Source organism: Aphelocoma coerulescens, chromosome 18 (genome assembly GCF_041296385.1).
Source record: "Aphelocoma coerulescens isolate FSJ_1873_10779 chromosome 18, UR_Acoe_1.0, whole genome shotgun sequence".
Lineage (NCBI taxonomy): Eukaryota > Metazoa > Chordata > Aves > Passeriformes > Corvidae > Aphelocoma > Aphelocoma coerulescens.
The window spans coordinates 11,881,489-11,903,143 of NC_091031.1; the positions used below are offsets into that span (position 1 = coordinate 11,881,489).

Here is a 21,655-nt window from a genome sequence, read left to right on the forward strand (position 1 = left end):
AGGCCGTTCCCGTGTCGGGGCCGGTGCCGTTCCCATTCCCGTGCCGGGCCATTCTCGTGCCGTTCCCGTTCCCGTCCCGGTCCCTGTCGGCAGACGGCGCTGCGCCCCCGCCATCCCCCCGGGGCGGGGCAGGTGCGGCCGGGCCGGAGCCGCCGGAGCGGTCACTGGGCCCGGAGCGGTCACTGGGCCCGGAGCGGTCACTGGGCCCGGAGCGGGGCCGGCGGGGAGCGGCGGCAGCGGGTGAGGACATGCGGCGGGGGCCATGAGCGAGCGGTGGGACGTGGGCCGGGCCCTGGCGCTGGCCGCGCTGTTCCGGCTGCTGCAGGGCGCGGGCCGGGGCTGCGCCGCGCCCTTCGTGCCGCTGTACCTGCGGCTGCTCGGGCTGCCCGCGCCGCTCGTGGGGGCCGCGGCCGGGGCCCGGCACCTGGCGGCGCTCGCCGTGCCGCTGTGCTGCCCGCGGGGCCGCGCCGGCCGGCGGCTGCTGCTGGCGGGGTCGGTGCTGGGCTCGGCCGGGGCCAGCCTGGCGCTCACCCTCATCCCGCCCGCGGGGGACGCGGGCTGCGACCACAGCGGGCAGCTCGGCCTGCCCGGCTCCCTGCCCTCCGCGCTCCCTTCCACTCTGCTCGTCCCGGTGCCCACCACAGTGCCCAGCCCGATGACCAGCCCGGTGCCCAGCCCCGGCACAAGCAGTTACACAGCGTTAAGCTCGAGTGCTGCGACGGACGCGAGAGCTGTGCCAAAGGGAACGGGGAGAGCAGCTGCTGACGTGTTGGCAGCGAGCAGGAAGCCCGCTCTGGGCATTTCAACCTTCCAGGGGTTATTGGGCACAACAGGTGCACTTCAGGAAAACGGCAGAAGACTTGGGGAAGGTGATCCGAAGGGAGATGGCTCCTTGGATGGTCCCTCTGGTTGGACAGTGAGAGCCATTGATCAGCGGACACAGGAGCCAGAAAGGCCGGCTTCCTACGGACCTCCCTCCCCTGGACTCCAGGAGGAAACTCCGGGTTCTGCTGCAACAGATCTTGCTGATGATGCTGAGGAAAGCCTAAATGCTACTGAGAGTAATGAGCCAGCTTTGTTTAAAACAGCTTTTCCCACTGTTGGAGATGCCTACGTGTCTGAAAACCTTTTGGAGTCTCGAGATGTCAACTTCAAGGCAGCACAAAGCATCTCCCAGGACAGAGAGTATCAGGTTTTTCTCATGGTCCTGGGTGCTGTGGTGCTTTGGGAGCTGTTGGCCACTTCCTTGGAATGGACCATGGATGAGAGTGTCTACGAGTACCTGGACTTTGTGGACGCCACAGACAGGTTCGGGCGGCTCTGGCTGTGGAGTTCTGTGGGCGCGGCCGCCGGAGCCTGCGGCGTGTCCGTGCTGGTGGATCAGCTGGATTGCTCCCTCGGCCGCTCCATCCCCCGCCTCGCCGTGCACTTCTACAGCTACGCTGTCCTGGCAATGCTCTCACTGCTTGTCAGCGCCTTCTTTCCCAGCCACATTCCCAGGAAAAGCGCCTGTGCTCCCAGGCTGGCCAAAGCGCTGGCCCTGCTGTGGGGGGACAGCCGGGCACTGCTGTTCGCAGGCACCGTGTTCCTCATGGGTGCTGCCAGCTCTGCCGGGCACAACTTCCTCCTGTGGCAGCTGCAGGACCAGGGCGGCAGCGAGCTCCTCATGGGGCTCTGGGTGGCCCTGGGGCCGCTGGCAGAGCTGGGCCTTCACCCCTTCAAGGGGCAGCTGCTGCGGGCGCTGCCGGGCGCCAGGATGGTGGTGCTGAGCCTGGGCGTGCTGGCAGCGCAGCTCCTCAGCTACTCCCTGCTCCGGGCTCCGTGGGCAGCGCTGCCCGTGCAGGCGCTGTCCGCCCTCAGCAGCGGGGCCCTGCGCTGGCAGCTGGAGGGGACAGTGGGGGACATCGCCACGCCGGGCACGGAGCGCGCCCTGCACGCCCTGCTCGGGGGGCTCTGCGCGGGAGGAGCCAGCCTGGGCAGCGTTGGGGGGGGGTTTGTGGTGCAGCACTTGGGGCTGGCAGTGCTGTTCCAGGCCAGCTGCGTGGGGCTCGGGCTCTGGATCCTCTTCTTCATAATTGTCCAATCCAGACTGCCCCGGCAGAGGAAAATTAATTATTCCCGACTCCTGGCTGCTGATTCCAGTGAAATGAGCGACTCTGAGGAGGAGAACGAGAAGGACTGGCTGGTAAAGGCCATGAAGGATGAGAGCTTTAACAGGAATTGGATACAGCAGCACGGGGTCAACTAATCTGAACCTAAATCTGTGGGGTGGCATGGGAAGCTGGTATAATGATAATATCCAGGAATCACTGTTAATTCTAAAGTGCTAACTATATACAGGCTGTATCTGACGGGAGAGATTTTTATTTTTTAAAAAAAAATTATAAATCTTATTTTTTACTTTATAGGCTTCTTCCTTTTTTTGTAATTTTTCCTTTTTAACTTGATGATTTTGCTTCCAAAATCCCCAAAGGATGTTTCAGGTGTACATTGGCTGAAATGAATGTAGATGAGTTTTTAGTCGAAAAACAAACTTGGATTGTTGCTGCCAGTGCTGCAGCCGAGGCTGTGAGTGACAGCTGTGACCTGGGCTGTGACACAATCAGATGGAAATGATTGACGTGCTGACAGCACACGGAACCCTTCCAAGGCGGCTGTGAACTCTTTGCACTCTAAGGGCTGTGAATAAAAAACTGGTTCATTTGTAAAAGAAGGTTTTGCCGCAGACCATCTGCCTTGTCGCGTTTTGTGATTTCAGGGTGCCTCTGCTTGGAATCTGCTGGGGAAAACCTTCAGGTGTGCTCAGAGGCAGCGCCCGTGGCTGGCCCAGCCCTCCTGGGCACTTCCTGGTGGCGACTTAAGGCGTCCCCCGGCATTGCAGGTGACAGGAAGCAGCCGGGCCTCCCGACTGGTGTCACTTCTGTGGGCTGGCAATTACCGGAGGGCGGGATGGGATCCATCCAGCTTGGCACTGCTGGAAGCTGCTGATCCTGCCTGGATCCTGAGCAGGGATCCTCCAGCTGCTGTGTGAGGCAGCCCGGCAGGGACAGCCACAACCCCACAGACAGAACGGGGAATTTATTTCTGTTCCCTCACTACCCAGGGGACCCCCAAGGCAACACCTGGGCACAGGTACACAGGCAGAGAGCAGCACTCAGTCCGTGCCAGAGGAGCTCCTTCACACCGAGTTATCCCAGGTTACTCCCAGTTGGAGGTCACTGATTTCCAGCCCTCCCTTTTTAACCCATTCCTGGGTTAAACCTGCCTTACCTACCCTGCCTTCACCTCCAAGGCACAGATTTCAACCCCTCTCTGGGAGGTAAGTTTTGCCTTTCAATGAAAAATCGGTGGTCTGGTCTCATTAAAAGATCTTAAATGGGGTTTAAATGAGCTTTGGAGTCCCTTCAGCCACCAGCAAAGGCTGCTGTCAGTTTATCAGGTATTCCTTGGTCAAGGAATTGCATCATTGCTGAGCAGAGGGATGGATTTCAATAACATCTGCGTGAGTGGCTCACAACCCCGAGACAGGCAGCTGCAAAAAGCAGAATATTTATGGAAACGCATATTTAATGTGGCATATGCAAATGTGTCACCCTGCCGTGTTGTGGGCTCGGCAGGAAGCGCTGGAGACAAGGGAAGGACTCCTTGGAGATAATTCCTTTCTCTGTATGCACCGATCCCGCATTATCTGTGCATCAGATGCTTTCAGGGTAATTAGCTCCCTCTCTTCCTGGCACCGATCCTCTGTGCCAGCAGAGCGCTCGCTGCAATGGCTCTATAGATAGAATTGTCCCCGTGCCAAGAATAGCTGGAACTTTTTATTAAGATGTTACCTTCTCCCGGGAGTTCAAACACGAGCGGAGAGCAATTTTAGTGTCAAGAATCTCTCCCGGCCTTATTATCATGTAATACCTGAGGAACAAAGCTGGTTAGTGGGGGATCTGCCTGCAGTCAGGCTCATCCCCGCACGCAGCACATCCAGAGCCTTTGTGAGAGGCACAGAAAGAGCTGGAATGGTTTGAAATGCAGCTGCAGCTTCAGCTGCCAGCTCTGCCCTCGTTAGAAGCCTATTACCTGCGTGAGCTGTGCCCTTTTCCTCTGCCTCAGCACAACAGCAGCTGCTGGATTCCAGTTTGGTAGAGAGAAGCCTTGGAATGACAGGTGCCTGTCCACCCTGGAGCTGTGGAGAGGGACGACTCCCCCGAATCAGCAGCAAATGTGTTTAATGGATTAAAAATCTTTTAAAAATAACCTTATTGTGCAAGATTATTACACTGACGCCCCGTTTTGGGCATTCCCTTAAATCCTGCCTGCCCACAGCACGAGCACATCTCCCTAAGAAGGAGCAGGGAAAGATCCCATTGAAACTCCTCAGCCCCAGAATTCCAGGACCTGGGTGAGGAAAGAAGCCCAGGGTCCTGTCAGGTGTAGAGCACATGCTGCTCCCGTCCCCGATTTGCACTTCCCTGTGCACAGTGGATTTGCCCAGGACGATTCCATCCAATCCAGCAGATCCAATGGTGTGTGAATTGTATCCTGACCCCGTGGGTGCCTCTGGACTGTCTGATTTACTCCCGTGCTTTTTTAGGGATTAAGTGAGCCTATAAAATGCATTAAACAGCCCCCAGAAGATCTGGCTGCTCACAGTGAAAGTCATCCTGGAGAGTATTTGCCTGAAGAACTAATTAAAATATTTACAGGTTCATTTTCTCTGCGCTGTGGAGCGACCAAAACAAGGTGAGTCACTGCAGCCCCGCTGGTTCCAGGGCTGGTGGGTGCCCATCATTAATGAGCTGAGAAGCAGCCACTTCATGGTTCTCCTTCCTCGCACATCCAAACGCCCAAACCAATCCGGGGTGGCCCTCAGCTGGGAGCCCAGCAGTTCCTTACAAACCCAGGGCACTCCTGAACAATTCACTGGAATACTGGAGCTCCCTGTTTGTCACGGATCACCGTTCCAGCTCACAGCCCACGGCCTCGTGGCTTTGTGCTGCTGCTCCTGGGAGCATTTTCAGAGGAGTTCTGGAGCAAGGTGCTGCTGCTGCATTGCCAGCCCAGAGCAGCAGCTCCCATGTCCTGTCTTTCCCCCGTTTTTACACAGACTCTTAATTTTTGCCTCCTCATTGTGTTTGTATTGCACAGTTCTCCTCAAAGAATGGAGCACCATCCCTCTGGCCTGTGTTCTGCTTTAAATCACTTGACTGGATCAAAAGTCAAGAGCTCCTCTTTGGCTGTAGGAGATGGGAATTCCCAGATCTTGCTCAGGTTTGTGTTTCACTGGCTGGAGGTGAGGCTGCTGCGAGCAGAGCCCATGGGCTGGTTCTGGGCAGGCGCTGATGCCCAGACCCCTCCCTTGTGTTGCTGTGTCCCTGCTCTCCAGCCCTGTGGCACTTCCCAAAGTGTCCCTGAGCCGCATTGCCAGGCTGGGGTGTCCCTGAGCCCCTGGACCTGTGCGTGGGGACATCAGTGTCACCTACAGGCACCTCCTAGCAGAGAAGTGTCCCAGAAGAGGACCCCTCCGTGTGCTTTGGGGCGGGGGGTGTTGAGGTGCGTCCCTCCACAGCTGGGAATCCCCAGCCAGGTGCTCTGGGAGCACAAACCCCTGTGAGCAGCAGGGTTTGCAACCCACGCCCATCCCCACCTTCCCTTGTCGCTTTGCTGGGCCCAGCCTTCAGGACAGTGGCAGGGGTCAGTGCTGTGCTGGCCGGAGAGAGGAGAGACCGTCGGGGTCCTGCTGGGGTGGGTGCCGCCACCGTGCTGGATTTCAGCCCTTGGAGCGTTGTCAAACTCTCGCTGTTGGGTTTTTCCATGGAGAAAAGTTGCTTCCACTGGAAAACGCAGCTGCCCTGGCTCCGCACCTCGCAGCAGTTTTGGGGGGGGGGGGCTCTTGGGTGCTGTGCCTCACTGCCGGCACCCCGTGTCCCATCCCCGTATCCCATCCCCGTGTCCCGCAGAGCCTGGGCGCCTTCAGTGCCCGGGCCCCGCTGTCGGTGCCGCTGCTGAGATTTGGGGGCGTGAAACGGCCGGAAAGGGTCCGGGGAATGCCCCAGGGGAAACTGCGGGGGTCGGGGCCTGCAGGCGGAGGACTCGGAGCGCAGGGAGCGGTGGGATCGGAGGGAGCGGAGCGGTGGGAACAGTGCGAGCCCCCGCCCAGGCGGAGCGGCGGGATCGGAGCGGTGGGAGCGACGGCAGTAGTGGGAGAGGAGGAAAGGGAGCGGCGGGAGCCCCCGCCCCGGCGGAGCCGTGGGGTCGGAGCGGTGGGATCAGTGCGAGCCCCCGCCCCGGCGGAGCGGCGGGAGCAGCGCGGAGGGAGCGGCGGGAGCCCCCGCCCCGGCGGAGCACAGCGCGCTGGGCTGCGGATGGAGGGCAGCCGCGCTTCTCCCCGGTACGGATCCATGGAATCCACCCGGTGGCCGCCGGCCGGCGCGGGGCCAGGTGAGCGCGGCGGGACCGGGACGGGACCGGGACGGGACCGGGACGGGACCGGCACCGCCCGAACCCAACTTCCCCCGGGGATGGATGGATGGATGGATGGATGGATGGATGGATGGATGGATGGATGGATGGATGGATGGATGGAGTGGCTGGGGGAGAAAAAGGACGGGGAGAAGGGGCTGGGCGGGAGGGGGGGGGGATGTCTGCAGGGACACACCGGGGGAGCAGGGTCACATCTGGCCGCTGCTGCCCAGCTGGACACGGCGCCGCTGCGCTGCCATGCCCGGCCGTGGGCACGGCTGTGACGGGGGCCTGGAGGGCTCGCCCTGTCCTTCACCGCCTTCGCCCCTCTCTGACCAGTTCCCCCAGCAGGACCCGGGGTGAGAAGAGCGGGGGATGCCAAGCAGGGGAATTGCCTTAAGGAGAGCCCTCGACCTTGGGCTGGGAGGAAGGGTCGCAGTGCTGGGCTGTGCGGAGGGGAGGCGCCTGCGATCCCTCTGCTCTGCCACCCCTCCGACCTCTCCCCTTCCCGTCCCTCTCTGTGCCCCCTTCGCCCCTTGCACGCAGTGGGGCAGCGACAGGCAGCTGGAGAGGCAAGGGAGGAGGGATGGAGCCAACTCCAGCACCCTGCTGGTTACTGCCTGGGAGGTGTGTGGTGCCCACGAAGCTGCTCAGCTCCTGGGTGAGCTGTGGGAAGTTTTGATCCGTTTCCTTTGTGCCTTTCCTGGCAGGGTGTATCCTCCCCTACAACCCCCGTGGGGGTCTGAACACCTTCATCACCCGGGTCCTCTGCTCCAGCAGCTGGGTGACATCGGGGTGGCCCAGGGGCTGGACGCAGGGTGCTGGGTATGGCCTGGACATCCCCCGTGGGTGTCTGTAAGCAGGACTGTAGTGGCTGCGGTTTTGTTGATTCGGTGCAGTTGTGTGAACTCCCAGCTCCTGGGGACCTTGGGATGGGTGAGGACACTGCAACAATCCCTGCCTGCTGTTTGGATGCTGCTCTGCTGCTTGCTCCCAGCCAGGACAGCTCAGGCTGAGCCTGTGGAGCCCTGAGCTCCTGGAGGAGCTCCTGGAGCCTCTTGTCCTGCTGCTGTTCAGGCTGAATGTGCCCTGTCCCTGCTGCTCTCTGGAGCACAGGAAAGCACACGGCTGAGTTAGAGGCCATTTGGGATGGTGCACCCATAAAGAGCTCTGACCCCTCCACAGGGGGCTGTCAATCGATTTCCCAACTTTAATCATGAAGAAAATTGCATGAAACTCACCCTGCACTGTTGGCTGCCGTGACTCATCCCAGGCTCGCTGCAGACTGTCCAAATGTTTTCCCCAAACCTTCTGGAGTGGAAGTCTCTGGCCATTACACTCCTTGTGTGTAACACACACCCTGGGCTGGATGTTATTAGAGCATCTCCAAATTTCAGTCAAAGCTTTCTCCCCCTCCTTGGTTGGCCATGTTGAAGTGGTGCCGGGTGGGATCCCTTTGGCTCGGGCACTGGGGGGTTTCTGTGTGGGGGTTTCTGTCTCTGTGGGTTTCTGTGTGTGGCTGTGCTGCTGTGGGAGCGCTGTGGGAGCAAAGGGACCCCTGGACAGTGTGGCCACACCTGGGGCCATCCCTGTCTGTCCCCAAAGGGAGATTTAGATTGTGAGCTTGATCACAGCTTTAATGAACACCCTGCCTGGGGTGTCTCCTTCTCCAGGTGCTCCCTCCCAGGGTTCGTGGGCTTCATTTTCCAGTTTTCTCCTGGCACTGCCCTCCCTCTGCTTCTGCCCTGAATTCAGCAGCTCCAGGGACACGAAGGTCCTGTCAGAACTTCTTGTCCAGCACTGGCTGCTTTGGGGAGCAGTTCCCTGGGATTCCTGAGGGATGCAGAGTGTCAGGACCTGACCACAGCACCAAGGGCTGGCACCCTCCAGCTGAGCCCTGCGGCCCTGGCCGGGCTGTGCTGCAACCTTCTCACTGTCCCCACGTCCCAGCACACTCCTGACCTGGGCAGTGTCCAGGAAGGTGACTTCAAGGTGTGTGTGAGGGCAGGGTGGTGCCAGCCACACCTGATGGGAACCATCCCAGAGCTGAGCCAGGAGCTTTCCTCAGGCTGGAATTACAGCCCAGCCTCCTGCTGCAGGTGGGGGAAAGCAACTCAGCTCTTCCACCTCCTCCCCTCCCAGCACTGCCACCTCATCCCTCTGCCTGTACAGGCGAGGATTCACCTCTCCCACCTGGAATGGTTGTGCTAACAACATTCTGGGATGAGAGGGAGAAGAAGGGATGCTGACAGCTGTTCCAAACCCTGGTGCTCCTCCCGGGAAATACCTGGCTGGGAACCTCAGCCAGATGACTCTGCCAGCAGGGATAGGTGACATTCTGGGTTATCCCCCACCCGGGCAGGCCAGGAGTGACAGTCCCCCTGCCCAGCCCCGCCCCTGTGCTCCCGGGGCTGGTCGGTGTGTCCTCGGATGGAGGCTGCAGGGAGCTCCGGGTTTATCTGTCCCCGTGTTCATTGGCACACCTGGGCAGCCACCAGCCTTGTCATCTCTGCCTGGGCACAGAGGGGACACAGCAACGCAGCTTTCCATGACAGCTCTGGAGCTGAGCTGAGGTACAGCCCCAGGGAGCGGCTGCCCACAGGCACATCCAGCTGTGCCACCTGCGCCTCCAGCTGTGCTGGCACCTGCACATCTGCCAGCATCTGCCACGGGTCCCTGGGCCATCCCCAGCTGCTCAGCTGGGTGCAGCTGCAGCCAAATATCCCAGGCCAGAGGAGCTTCGGGGTGGCAGAGCCCCAGGATGCTCAGGATGAGGGACCTCAGCATCCCGGTCCCCTAGCAACCGCACTCTGGTCCCTTAGCAACCGCATCCTGATGCTGTAGCAGCCACAGGCCGGTCCCTTGGCAACCTCGTCAGGAAACGAGGCAGAGGGAGGGGGCTGTGCAGAGCCCGGGGCAGGAGCTGCTGGAGGGCTCATCCAGCCTCACACCCTGCCCAGCCCAGGGATTTGTCTGTCCTGATCAAGCACTGGCTCCTGGCAGCATCCCGACGGCTCTGAGCAAGGAGTCACGCCCTGGCATCAGCTGAGCCTTCGTGCCTGGGGGAGAGGGAGACAATCTCTGAGAAATCCTCATGAGTTTCCCAGCCAGAAACAGCAGAAATTTCTTCTCCAAGCCACTCACAGGAATCCAAACCATCGGATTTCCACAATAAAGCTTCCCTGCTGGAAGTCTTGGAAATATGTCCCACTCTGGGAATGATTTCCCGGGCAGTGTTCTGTGATGGGGAGAGGACAGGGAGCGCAGAGTGTTTGGTCTTGGGCCTTAGAGTTTGTCTCTTCCTGCCTGTCACCCTCAGCACTGGCCTGGATCCCATTTGGAATGCCCAGACCCCATACCCTGACATCTCCCATCATCCCTGCCTGGAAAATCCTGCTCCTGGAGCAGTAACAGGGTTGTGCTTTCCCCTCTCCCTGCACGGGGAAAGTCCCAGGGCTGCAGGAAGGCAAAACCTCAGAGGGGAGAGGTGCCCTGTGAAGGCTCAAAGGAAGCAGACTTTGCCCTGATGTGGTATTTGGAAGGGTTTGGAATGTTTTCCCACAGCCTGGCTCTGCTGCAGCCCACTGTCCCCAGCGCATCCCAGGATTAGCCGGGATGTGATGAAGGTGCTGCTGCCTGGCACTGGTCCCAGGCTCAGTGTCGTGTCTGAGAGCCAGACTGGGCTGGCTTGGAGCAAATCCTCAGCTCTTCCCATAAAAGTGGCTGGGAGCCACTGTGGGATCCACACAGCACCCACGAGTAAATCCGTGGGATGGTCTGGAGCAAAGGAGTGGGATCTGTGTGTGTGAGTCACGGAGGGTGAGGAGGAGCTGCTGGTCAGAGCCATGGACGGGGGTGGATGGGCTTTCGTCCTGTCCATCCCCCTGAAATACAAATTACAGCCCCTTTATCCCACATTTTGCTGGGAAGCTCCTGCCCCTTGCCCTGAGCAGGTGACCCCCCTTTCCCTGCCTCAGTTTCCCCGGGTGGGGATGGATGTGATCCTCAGCACTGCAGAGGGTGAGGGAGCAGAGCTGAGCTGCCCTGCTGGGTCTCAGGGGGGCTTCTCCCCTCAGAGAGCTGGGAAGGATGGGCGGTGTTCATCCAGCGTGTGAGGGAGGGGGAGCAGCAGAGGGAATTTCATCCCCGTGACCCCTCAGATCTGAGCTTTGTGTGCCCAGGATTTGCTCCTGGCCATGCAGGAGGAGGCTGCTGGGCAGGCTCAGCTCTCTGTGCTGGACATGGCTCTGGAAAAAGAAAGGGACATTCCCACTCTTCCCTCCAGCAGTTTCCAGCTCCCTTGGCCTCCTGCTGTTGGGAGAGGGGGAGACCCCTGGGGATGTGGGGCTTTGTCCCAGCACAGAGCCTGGCACAGGGGCCAGGAGCAGGAAAAGTGCTGCTGGGCCCAAGGCTGCCCTGAGGTCCCTGCTGGTCTCCTGCTGCCTAAAGTGGCTCCCATTCCTTTTCCAGAGGACGAGGTCGTGTCCATGGCTGACTCCACCACCACCATCGATGACATCGAGGGAGAGCTCTTCAGGATCGAGCGGATCCGGGAGATCCTGGTGCGCAGGGAGTCGGAGCTGCGCTACATGTGAGTCCCTGTGCCCCCTCCTGCTCTGCTCCCTCCAGGGACACCCCAGCACCTCCTCCTGCCCAGCCAAGCACAGCCCAGCCCCAGGGATGAGCAGGGCTGTGGCTGCTTCCCACCTTGTTTCCCAGCTGGAAGTGCAGCCTCTCGCACGCTCTGGCCTTGCTCTCCTGAATGGGTCCCTCTTACGAAGCCGCCCCTGTGGCTGGGGAGCTCTGAGCCAGCTGAATTCTGTGCAAGCAGAGTTTATCACACAGGTTTGACCCCTCAAGTGTGCCCACATCCCACCAGCACCAGGTGTTCCCAGCCGGTCCATGCTCTTCCTCAGTGCGAGGCTCTTGGGCTGGGCTTGGGAAGGGACCTGGGATTTGGTGCTTTGGGGCTGCTCTCTGGAGATTTGCCCCAGCAGGAAGATCCAGCTTTGTCCCAGCACCAGGATCTGCAGCTGCTGAGCAGCCACACAACCACAGTCTGCTCTCCCCAGTTTGAAGTATTGCTCATCCTGTCACCTCCCCTTTTCCTCCTCCATGCCCTGGGGCCACCAGGACGTGCTGGAATTGGCCTGGCACCAGTGCCTGGAATGTTTTCCCACAGCCTGGCTCTGCTGCAGTTCCCTGTCCCCAGCGCATCCCCGGAGTGCTGGATTAGCCGGGATGTAGCATCCCATCCCTGTATCGCCTTCCTGCATCCCGCTCTCCACTCCCAGCACAGCCTTTGCAGCCTGGTGAGGAGGGGAGGATTTTCTCCAGGGTCCATCTCAATAACCAAAGAAGTTTTGGAATAAAATTCTCCAGGGTTTTCAGATCTCAGGCAATAAAACAGCCCCCAGGTTGCAATGGTGCCCACCAGCACTTGGGGAGATAAAGGACATTTTCCATGGGTCTATCAGGAGATTTAATGTGTTTGGAGGAGAAGACCTGACTAACATCCAGAGTTTGGGTTGATTAGGCTTTTCAATATCACTAAAGGGCCGTAGTCAGCCCAGTCCTCAGATCCCACCCTGCCAGCCCAGCACCAACTGGGATTTTGGCAAAGGTGACATTTCCTGGGCTGTGGCACTTCCTTTGCTGCCTTTGGGACGTGACTGGGTCCCCACTGGTCCCTGCACTGAGGGACCCCACAGCCTGGGAATCCCTGGGTAAACCCAGCGTGAGTGGAAGCTGGGAGCTGCTTCAGAGGCTCGCATTTGGAGCCCCTCAGAGGCACAGTTCTCCCTGAACTCGTTGTTGAAAAGGATTTTTGGAAATCATCAAAAGTATACTTCTTAAAGGCTTTCCATAGCAACAGTACCCGATGCTCTCCGGTGCCGTCGAAGCTCACAGCTCTTGTTTGGCTTCTCCGTTGTCTTGCCTGTGGAAAACAAAGGGAAATCTGGGATCCCCACCAGAGGCACTGGCTGGGTGTTGCTCCGGGGGTTTGGAACCTCTGCTCTCCCAGTTTTCCCCCTCAGAGGTTCCGTTTGTGTCTCCGCAGGATGGATGACATCCAGCTTTGTAAGGAAATCAGCCGGCTGAAAACGGAGCTCCAAAAACTCCTGTCCCTGCCCGGTAAGGCTTTGGGGAGCTTCAGAGAGCCCCACCCTGCTGCCTCGTGGGGGCTTTTAATGCCAACACCTTCCAGTCCATAAACCAGGACTTTCCCTAAACCATGCCTCAGAGCAGAGATAAACTGGTCTTCTCTGCTACTGGAGAAATGAGTCTGGCTTTCCTTCCTGCTTTGGGTTTTCATTTCTTGCCTTTTCAGCACTCCCAGACCCAGCTGAGAGCAGAAATTCTGCTCTCTTTGTCTCCTTTGTAAGTTGACTCAGACCAGTCTGAGCTGGAAAAATCCTGCACATCCCTGCTCTTGTGAGACAGCCACGGCAGCCTTGGGTTTGGATAAAGACCGGAACACGTCAGTGCTTACTCAGAGCCCAGCCAGGGCTGGGGCTCGAAATGTCCCCAGTCAAGGTGCTTTTAATGATTCAGATCATCACCGTGGTCATGATGGGCTCTGACATCAGCCAGGGGGGAGAAAGGGACAGCGTTTGTCTCGTGGGACCTTAACTCTGACAGATTCTTCCTCATGACTGCAGGTTGTTAATTAACTGCAAGTGGCCGTTGTTAATTAACCCCGAATAGCCGGGGCTTGGGCACAGCCTGACGTGTGGCAGCCAAATGCCACTTGAAGTGCCCGTGTCCCCAGCAGGCAGGTGGGGGCTGCTCAGAGACAGTGCCCAGGTGACCCTGCGTTAATTCAGGGGGTGGGAGAGCCCAGCCCAGGCCAGAGCAGCTCCTGTGCCAGGGAATTCATTCTCTGCACGACACCACAGGAAAACCCTTCGCTTGCTGGGGACGTTTTACAACAGGATGGGTCTGAGGCAGCACCTGGATCAATCTCCCAACTACAAATCGGTCCTTGGTTTGGGAGCTGCTGAGACCCGGCTGGCTCCATCCTGTGAATTTTGCTGTGTTTTTATTTAGCTGACGGAACACTCGTGGTTGATCCAGTCTGGGCTGGGCTGGTTTTGGAGCTGGCTGGAGAATTCAGATGTGGCATTAAGCAGTACAAACAGCCAGAGTTCCCACCTCGGGTGGCTCCCCATTGGTTTCCCGCTCCTGGCTGTTGTCTCCGTGTACCCCACTGTATCCCATTCCATACCAATTCACACAGGACAGGCATTCTTAGTGATGGGAGAGCCCTCCAGGCCTTCACTCGCTGCTCACTGAGCAGCCAGAGCCTGGATCCAGCTGCTCCCTTTGGGTTGGCTTTGCTCCCACGCTCAGAGCTGGGCAGAACAGAGCAGGGCTGGCCTGGCAGGAGGGGCTGGCCCCTGTGGGGGTGAACTGTGCTCCCTGTGCTGCAGAGAACCAGAAGTCCAACGAGGAGAAGCAGAGGGAAGAGGAGCTGGTGCAGCAGATCCACAAGCTGGTGGAAACGCGGGATTTCCTAGTGGATGACGTGGAGTTTGAGAGGCTCAGGTAGCTGCTGTCACTCGTTCCTTGTGCTGGGGACAGTGCAATCCACCCCCTGAGCCGTGTCCTGCCTTGCCAGAGCTCCCGGGGGCCTCATTGCTCCTTTCCTGAGCAGAAACCGAGTTCTTTGTCACAGGGAAAGGGAAGAAGACAAGGAAATGGCCGAGTTCCTGCAGAGCAAGCTCTCCAAAAGCTACCTCCAGAGAGCAGGTAGGTGCTGACAGGATTCATTTCTGGCACTGAACCTCCCTGGCATTTCTCCCCTTTCCCGAGCACTCTGTCTCCAAGATTTGACTGCCTGGGACTGGCTTACCCGGAGGAGGGTGGGGAAGTGGAACTGGGGGATGCTGGTGCTTGAGATCACATCGTGGGAACATCTGGAATTGGAAGAGGTGTTAGGAATCCATTTCCCAGCCTAGGAGAATGGGATAGGTTATTTTAGAGTTGACAGACTTCCTCTGACCCTTTAATCTTGCCTCACACCTCAGGTGGGTGCAGGATGGACACCATGTCCTCTGATGAGAGCCACCCTGTGTTCTGTCACCTCCCCAGGGCCATGGGAAGCATTCCCAGCCCTGGGGACACCCCAGAGCAGCCATGGCAGTGTCCTCATGGTGCAGGGGCTGTGGCTCTGAGGGGGCCAGCAGCAGCCCCAGAGGAGCTCTGAGCACCAGCCCTGGGCTGTGCCCTGTGCTGTGGGCAGACCCCGATTCCTCTGCCCGCAGCTCCTGTCCGAGAGAAGAAGATGACATCGAGGGGACAGCAAACCTCCACTCCCTACGTGACCAAGACAGGCCTGACCCTGCTCAAGGAGTGCTGTGGCTTCACCTGCTCCATCATGTAGGGCACTGCCAGCCCCTGGCAACAGGACATGCCGTGGTAGGGGCAATTCCTGGGAATCTGGGACAGGCAGGAGGGGCTTCCTTGGAGCTGGGCCTTCCTGGGCAGGCCTACAGGGATGTGCCATGATTCTGGGAACAGGGATTGCCCAGGGAGCTGTGTCAGTGGCACAGGACAGTCCTGTGGCTGCTGAGCCAACCAGGCAGTTCCCATCCATCTGCCAGTGGGTCTGGACAGAAGTTATCCCAAATTCTGTGGGAATGGCAGACGCACAGAGGTGCTGCTTGCCAGTGCTGGAGCGGGCTTCCCAGCTCATCCCGGGAGGAGCTGCAGTGACCTGACAGAGATGGGGGTGGGATCCCCACTGGAGCGGCTGTGCCTGGCTCCAGCTTCCTCCCCGCCCTGTGGATGGCTCTGCCCCACAGCACTGCTGCCAAAATTGGGGTTTGGAGCTGCAGACAAGGCCAGCAAGGCCTAAACAGCTTGGGGTGGGCTTTCCCCAGAGGGTGACGAGAACAGAGCTGCAGCACCCGACTGACGCCGTGTGGGACAAGCTCTGTGTGAGGGGAGGGTGATGGGGACAGAGGTCCAGGGGGTTGTGGCTCTGTGGGAGGATTCATCTCACCCCAGAGGAGATTTCACTGGGGCCAGTGGCAGCAGGAGTTCCCCCAGGGGCAGTGGATGCTGGCTCTATGGCCGCTGAAGAAAGGAGCACAAGGCGATCCCATGGCTGTAATTCCTGATTTCCCACCTCCTGCCTTTGCTCCCCAGGTCTGCAGCCAGAGTCCACTCCCTGTTCTCCTCTGAGAGACCCAGCATCCATCATTGTCCACAATTTCCCTGCAGCAGCACCACCGAGGCTCCCAGGCTGGCTGGGCAGGTCTGGCTGCTGGCACAGGTCCTGGTGGCCCCACATCCTCCATGGCAGCACAGACACCACGGGCCACCCTGGCTCAGCCTGGGAGCTGTGACAGCAGCAGGGAGCCCACAGCACAGCACTGGAGCATCCTACACCCAGACCCAGGGATAAAAAGCACCTGGAGCTGCTGTTGGGAGAACATCCTGCTCCAGCACCCAGGACACGCTGTGGTCACTGATGATGATCTCCTCCTCACCCTTGCCCCACCCTGGGAGTGCCCATGGGATGGTTCCTGAGGACTCCTGGTGGGGAATGTCTGTGTGTCCCAGCTGTGTCCCTGTGGCTGCTCCTGGAGAAGGGCTCAGGCTGCTCCCCTGGGCACATGGAACTGCTGGAAAAGGTGCCCAGCCCACGGGCGTGACACCGGTTCATGTGCATTGATCTCGACCCAAACCAATAAATGTCTGTTGGAAGCTCTGTAGCTGTGTTCCCACCTGGGACCTTTTTAGGAGATGGCTCAGCTGTGTCACAGTGGGGAGGGTAAAGAGGAACAGAAACCTGATCCTAAAGAGTCAGGCTGGACTTTGGAGTTCCCTGGAAAGCCCAGAGCAGCGCCTGCTGCTGCAGCAAGATCCCCAACCCTTCCATTTCTGGTTCTGACCCACATTGCACTTTTGGTCCCTCAGTGTCCTCCACCAGCCCCTGGGGACAGCCGTGTCCCCAACTGTCCCTCACAGGGCAGGGGCAGAGCTGCTCCTGTCCCACGAGCTCCTGCCACCGCCACCACTGAGAGGCGTCCAAGTGGGTGACAGGGTGGCCGTGGGTGGCCGGGGAGAGGACAGCTGAGTCACCTCTCAGGAGGGGTGTGAAATGTCACAGCTGAGATGTGAGGGCACAAAGGCACAGCATCCTCTGTGCTCTGGGATGAGTCAGGAGTTGACTTTTCCAGAGCAGGCAGCACCTCTTGGTGGCACCATCAGTGTCTCTGTGAGGTCCCTGGGACCACTGAGGGCCACACAGAGCTCACTCCCTCCTGCTTGCTTTTCTGTCTCTTCTGCTGCTGAGTATTTGGGCTCCCAGAAGAGCAGGGAAGGTCTGCAGGAAATGAAGAATGCCTTAAAATATTTGCTATATTTTTAGTCGGCAGTATCTGCGGGGTTCTCTTGTCCTCTCCTTCCCCTGCCCGCCCTGCTGCTCCCTCGCTGGCAGGGCAAGGCCTCACTGAGGTTGGCTGCGGCTCTTCATGTCCTCGGTGAAGTCATGGAGGTCATTGATAAACTGCTGGATCTAGGGTGGGAAAGGGAGATGGCAGGGCCAGGGCAGGACTGGGAACAGGAGGCAGAGGGGAGCCTGTCCCTCTTGGAGGGCAGATGTCCCCAAGCTGAATGACAGGACAATAGGGCTTTGCTGGGTCTGCAGCACCAGAATGGGCCTCTGTGGGGGAATGAAACCAAACCTTGGCCATGGCTGGATCTGCATCCCCACATCCCTGCACCCCTGTCCCTGCACCCCTTTGTCCCTGCACGCCTTTGTCCCTGCACCCCTTTGTCCCTGCACCCCCTGTCCCTGCCTGGCTCCCACCCCTTCTGCCCCCACGAGGCCCCACTCCCTGCTCCACCTCCTGGGAAGGGACAGATTTCCCTAGTGTCCCCACCATTCCCCATGCCCAGGGACCCCAGGGGAGAAGGGAGGCTCTGTTGGGCCTGGGGGCTGTCCCCTCTCTTAGGGAGAACCATTCCTGCTGCTTTTCCTGGGCAGGGAGCGGGCTCTGCCTTTACCATGTCCAGCTGCCTGTGGCTGTCACCAGCTGCCACCTTGCCCTTGGGCTGGAGCTGTGTGCTGGCGGCCTGGAAGAGGCTGTGGATGGCCATGTTGAGGGACTTCAGCTCCACGGCTTTCCTGGCAGCCCTGTCCTGGAGCTCGGCCCAGCGACCCTCCTGGGGGACACGAGACACGTCCCAGAAAAGCTGCTTCAGCACCAGGACCCCGGCTTGGACACCCCAAGTTCCACTCTCATCCAGGACGGGAAGAAGCCAGATGTGCCCAGGGCTGGGCTGGAGCTCGTTCAGCCTGACGTGGTGGGAGCAGATCCAGGAACCAGCCCCGCTGTTTGCCAGCCCCTGCCGTGGCACCCTGGCACGTCCTCCCTGCTGTCCCCATGCCCTCCCCGCCGCAGGGACAGATCCCCTGCAGCAGCACTGCCACTGTCACCCTCCCAGAGCCGCTGCTTTCCAGCTCTTCTGATGACAAACCTGCCCCACACCTGGGCTCTCACTCCTCCTCCTGCGCCCGCGGAGGGATGGGATCAGGCATCTCCGCCCACCACAAACTCTGCTGCTGGGCCCTGCCACGAGCCCCTGGCAGCAGGAGGAGCCAGCAGCCGGTCCTGCCCCAGGCAGGCCTGGGAGAGCCCCCTGCCCACCCCACAGCTCCTTACCCACTCCAGGATGTCACTCTGAGCACGGTCAAGAGATTCTTTGAGCTGCACCAGCTCATTCCTGCACTGCAGCGCCTCAGCTTCCCTCTCCGCCCTGAGCTGCTGCAGCAGGACCGTGGCCTGCTCCGTCAGCTGTCTGTGTCCCCACTGGGACTGCACCACGTCCTTGCGTGTCCTCACCAGCGCCTTGTAGAAGGAAATGACGTCCTCGATGTCCCGAAACTGCAGCACAGGATCCTGGGGTCAGTGCCCCCCTGCCCTCCCCTCGCTGGGATCCCCTGCCCTCACCAGGGCCAAGGCCTCCCCAGCTGGCAGATCTTCCCTTCTCCATCGTCCCTGCTGGTCCCTGAGCATGGCCACCTTCCCTGGGCCATGACATCCACAGTGCCAGGCCTGGAGCTGGCACTGCCACAGGGCCACTGGCACAGCTCTGCCCCAGGGGAGCAGTGCTGGGATGAAACACAACAGCTCCATGTCCCCAGGCCCTGGGAGGCAGCAGGAGCACAAGGGATCATGGAGAGGAGTCCCCTCACCCTGGAGGGAAGGCACAGCTTTCCTGACACTGCCTGGGTCCCACTCCTGGGCAGTTCTCACCTCTCCCAAACCATCAGTGTGACCTGGAACGGTGACACCAAGGGGGCCCTGTTCCCCTCAGCCCTAAGCTTCCCTCATTCCCATGGTTTTTGTTCAGTTTTCTCAATCCTTCATCTGTTCTGGTTCTCCTCTCCTGACCCTGCTCCCTGTGGCTCACCTTGGCTGCAAAGGAACCCTTCCCATCCCCCCAAAGTCTCTGGGTCTGATCAAGTGTTGAGTTCCCTGGCCTCTCCTCTAGTTTAACACCCAGGTAGGGCCCTCCCTGAGCCACGTCCAAGCTCACCTGTGAATTCTCCACCACATCCTCCAGGTACCTCTTGAACAGGGAGTACTTCAGCAATTTTTTGGAGAGTTTCTGGTGCTGTTTTGTGAGGGCTTCCAGTTCCTTCTTAGCCCCCAAGAGCTCACTCTCCTTTTTTGTGTTCTGCTCTTTCTCTTCTCTGGCTTTCGTCAGAGCTTGGGTCCGCAGCCTTTCGTTCTCCTGGTGAGGTTTTCCCACCACCACACACAGCCAGAAGGGAAGGAAGGCAAGGGAAGGTGGAACTGGGTGACTCAGGGGCACTGGAAGGAAACACCTCCGGAGAGGAGCCCCCGGCACTGCAGCACCCTGGGACCATTTTCCCCCCTGTTCCCCAGGGCCACCCCTCTTGCACTGCCCCTTTGGCCTGGGGGCAGCACCTGGGATGGGGCTGTGCCCTTCAGACCTCCTGGTCCCTGTCCCTGGAACATCGCTGGGAGTCCACAGTGGGGACAAGGCTGAGACCCTTCCCTGGGGACATTTGGGGCCCTCAGGAGATCACAGGGCACAGGACAAGCTCTCTCCTACCCAGGGTACAAATCCCTGCTCCTCACAGCTCCGGCCTCAGGGGAGGCTTGCCCGGGAGTGCTGACCCAAGGTTCTTCCCAAGGGAGAGGAGTTGGTGCTGTGGCTGAGTAGGGGCAGTGTGCCAGGTGTGCCAAGTGCTCCAGGTGTGCCAAGTGTTCCAGGTGTGCCAGGTGTTCCAGGTGTGCCAGTCGTACCTTTACAGTGCTCCCAGACCTCACCACGTGGGCTTTCAGCTGGGCCCTCCTGGCGTGCAGGTCCCTCCACTGCTCAGCGAGGGCCTCCATCCTCTCCATGAAGGCCTGGCAGCACCAGGGCAAGGGTGACACAGCTGTCACAGCCAGAGCCACTCCCTGCCTGCTCCTGCCACCCTCCAAAGCCCCACCAGCCCTCCCAGCCATGTCCCAGCACCCTCCCACCTTCCTCACCTCCTCTTTCTCCTCCACAACCTTCTCCATCAATCGCACTTCTTTCATCTTCTTCAGGAGGCAGATAAACGAGTTTGTGGAGTCCTCCTCTCTCGCCCGGAATTCCCTGACACAGATTTCCTCAGGTTACACTCTGGATCCCGTTCCTGGCAGGATGCTGGATTGCTCTGGGAGCTGGACTGTGTCCCAAGTGTGGCGACAGGAGCCCAACCCCAGCTCAGAACCCCTCCGGCAGCGTGGCCTCCCCAGCCCTCCCCTGCAGGGACCCTCCAGCGCAGCCAGGGGGGCTCCAGGGAATGACGGGGTTGGGAAAGGGAGGTACAGGAGGAACAGAGAAGGGATGGGAGGTTGCCATGGCAGGGGAAGGAGGGATGGGGAGACAGGAGATGAGGGCAGAGGAGCCCCTCACCTGAGCAGGGGCAGGAGTCTCTCCTTGTACTGCCCCCGGTAATAGCGCACGTCCTCGTGTGCCATCGCTGCGGCCACGTCCAGCCGCTGGCCCTGCCCTGGCCCCTGGGCAGCCCAAGGGCACTGCAACACCTGCAACAAGCCCTGGGGCTACTCCACTCCACCAGGACAAGGCCTGGGGCTACTCTCACTCCCAGAGAGAGACTCCTCCAACCATTGTGAGAACTTCAGTGGCTCCTCCAACCATTGTGAGAACTCCAGTGGCTCCTCCAGCCATTGTGACAGCTCCCGTAGTTACTCCAAGCACTGTGGCAGAGCCAGGGGCTACTCCCAGCACTGTGACAACTCCTGTGAACTCCCTGGCACCACAGGGACTGACGACTGTATCCAGGACCAGGAATTTTTTCATTCCCTTCTCTTCTTCATTCATCTTCTCTGCTTCTTCCTCTGCCCAGATCTGGCCCTTGTGCCGTGTGCCCTCTGCTGCCCTGGGGGCTCTGTCGGGGCCCCTGGCAGCCACATCTCCCTGTCCCAGCAGTCCCAGGCTCCTTTCCCGCAGCCCAGCTGGGAATGCAGCCCAGGCCCATCCTCAGGCATGGCTGAGCACTGCTCTGCTCAGACCGAGCTTTCCCGTTTCCCAAAGTCAGCTGATTGGTTTTTAACTGATTTCGTTTCTCCCTCAAAAGAGGGTCCGTGACCAAGGAGCACCCAAAGCAAAGGGGTGGGGCTCAGGGGGAAGCTGGGGAGAGCCCACAGATGCTTCCCAGGGGATTGCTCCTCTCATGCTCACTGCCAGTCCTGGCTTCCCCCTGGCTGAACCCAGAGCAGCTCTGTGAGCTCAGAACAGGGCACAGGGGCGACAGCAGCAGCTGCAACAGAGGGATTATGGTGGTCCAGGCCCCTCGGCACCTGCAGGGAGCATTTTTGGGTACAAAGCCACAAAAGCCACTTTTGTGACTGTCCCTGCTGCTTCTTCTCCCACCAGGGTCAGTCCCTGGATTCTTCACAGCACCTCCTGTGCACGGTCTCTGTTCAAAGAACAACCAGCACAGGCCTTGAGATAGTGAAAATATAAAAACCCTCCCAAAATGCATTTTCAATATTCCCCCTTCAGGAATACTGTAATATTGATACAACAAACACTAATGCTAAAATATACAAAAATATCGATTTATTTGAATATATAATAATATACAATAGATTATATATGATACAGCTTTATAGACACACATTAAAAATATAAAATACAATCTATAGTATAAAAATGT

At 59.2% G+C, this 21,655-nt stretch overlaps 3 protein-coding genes across 3 annotated transcripts; 2 read left to right on the plus strand and 1 right to left on the minus strand.

Moving 5' to 3' along the window:
- The first annotated feature begins 88 nt into the window (after positions 1 to 88).
- On the plus strand, positions 89 to 2,713 carry MFSD6L (major facilitator superfamily domain containing 6 like). The gene has a single exon (XM_069032594.1). It carries the CDS (start codon positions 263 to 265, stop codon positions 2,246 to 2,248), a length of 1,986 nt encoding a protein of 661 aa, XP_068888695.1. The 5' UTR covers positions 89 to 262; the 3' UTR covers positions 2,249 to 2,713.
- A 3,328-nt stretch (positions 2,714 to 6,041) lies between these two features.
- Positions 6,042 to 16,137, plus strand: LOC138120243 (bMERB domain-containing protein 1-like). Its single transcript, XM_069032745.1, has 7 exons — positions 6,042 to 6,435; positions 10,927 to 11,047; positions 12,518 to 12,591; positions 13,890 to 14,004; positions 14,135 to 14,208; positions 14,724 to 14,877; positions 15,610 to 16,137. Exons 1-6 carry the CDS (start codon positions 6,042 to 6,044, stop codon positions 14,840 to 14,842), a joined length of 897 nt encoding a protein of 298 aa, XP_068888846.1. The 3' UTR covers positions 14,843 to 14,877; positions 15,610 to 16,137.
- A 778-nt stretch (positions 16,138 to 16,915) lies between these two features.
- CCDC42 (coiled-coil domain containing 42) lies at positions 16,916 to 20,453 on the minus strand. The gene is made up of 7 exons (XM_069032917.1): positions 20,389 to 20,453; positions 19,980 to 20,085; positions 19,749 to 19,853; positions 19,012 to 19,209; positions 18,135 to 18,356; positions 17,476 to 17,634; positions 16,916 to 16,984 (listed from the first exon to the last, which is right to left on the minus strand). Exons 1-7 carry the CDS (start codon positions 20,451 to 20,453, stop codon positions 16,916 to 16,918), a joined length of 924 nt encoding a protein of 307 aa, XP_068889018.1.
- Positions 20,454 to 21,655: the final 1,202 nt, after the last annotated feature.

Coding starts and splice junctions, on each gene's coding strand:
- MFSD6L (XM_069032594.1), top strand. CDS start 263: ATGAGCGAGCGGTGGGACGTGGGCCGGGCCCTGGCGCTGGCCGCGCTG.
- LOC138120243 (XM_069032745.1), top strand. CDS start 6,042: ATGCCCCAGGGGAAACTGCGGGGGTCGGGGCCTGCAGGCGGAGGACTC. Junction 12,592..13,889: donor AAAACTCCTGTCCCTGCCCG/GTAAGGCTTTGG, acceptor CCTGTGCTGCAG/AGAACCAGAAGTCCAACGAG. Junction 14,005..14,134: donor GTGGAGTTTGAGAGGCTCAG/GTAGCTGCTGTC, acceptor TCTTTGTCACAG/GGAAAGGGAAGAAGACAAGG.
- CCDC42 (XM_069032917.1), bottom strand. CDS start 20,453: ATGGCACACGAGGACGTGCGCTATTACCGGGGGCAGTACAAGGAGAGA. Junction 17,635..18,134: donor AGAGTGACATCCTGGAGTGG/GTAAGGAGCTGT, acceptor CGTGTCCCCCAG/GAGGGTCGCTGGGCCGAGCT. Junction 16,985..17,475: donor GCCACAGGCAGCTGGACATG/GTAAAGGCAGAG, acceptor TTCCCACCCTAG/ATCCAGCAGTTTATCAATGA.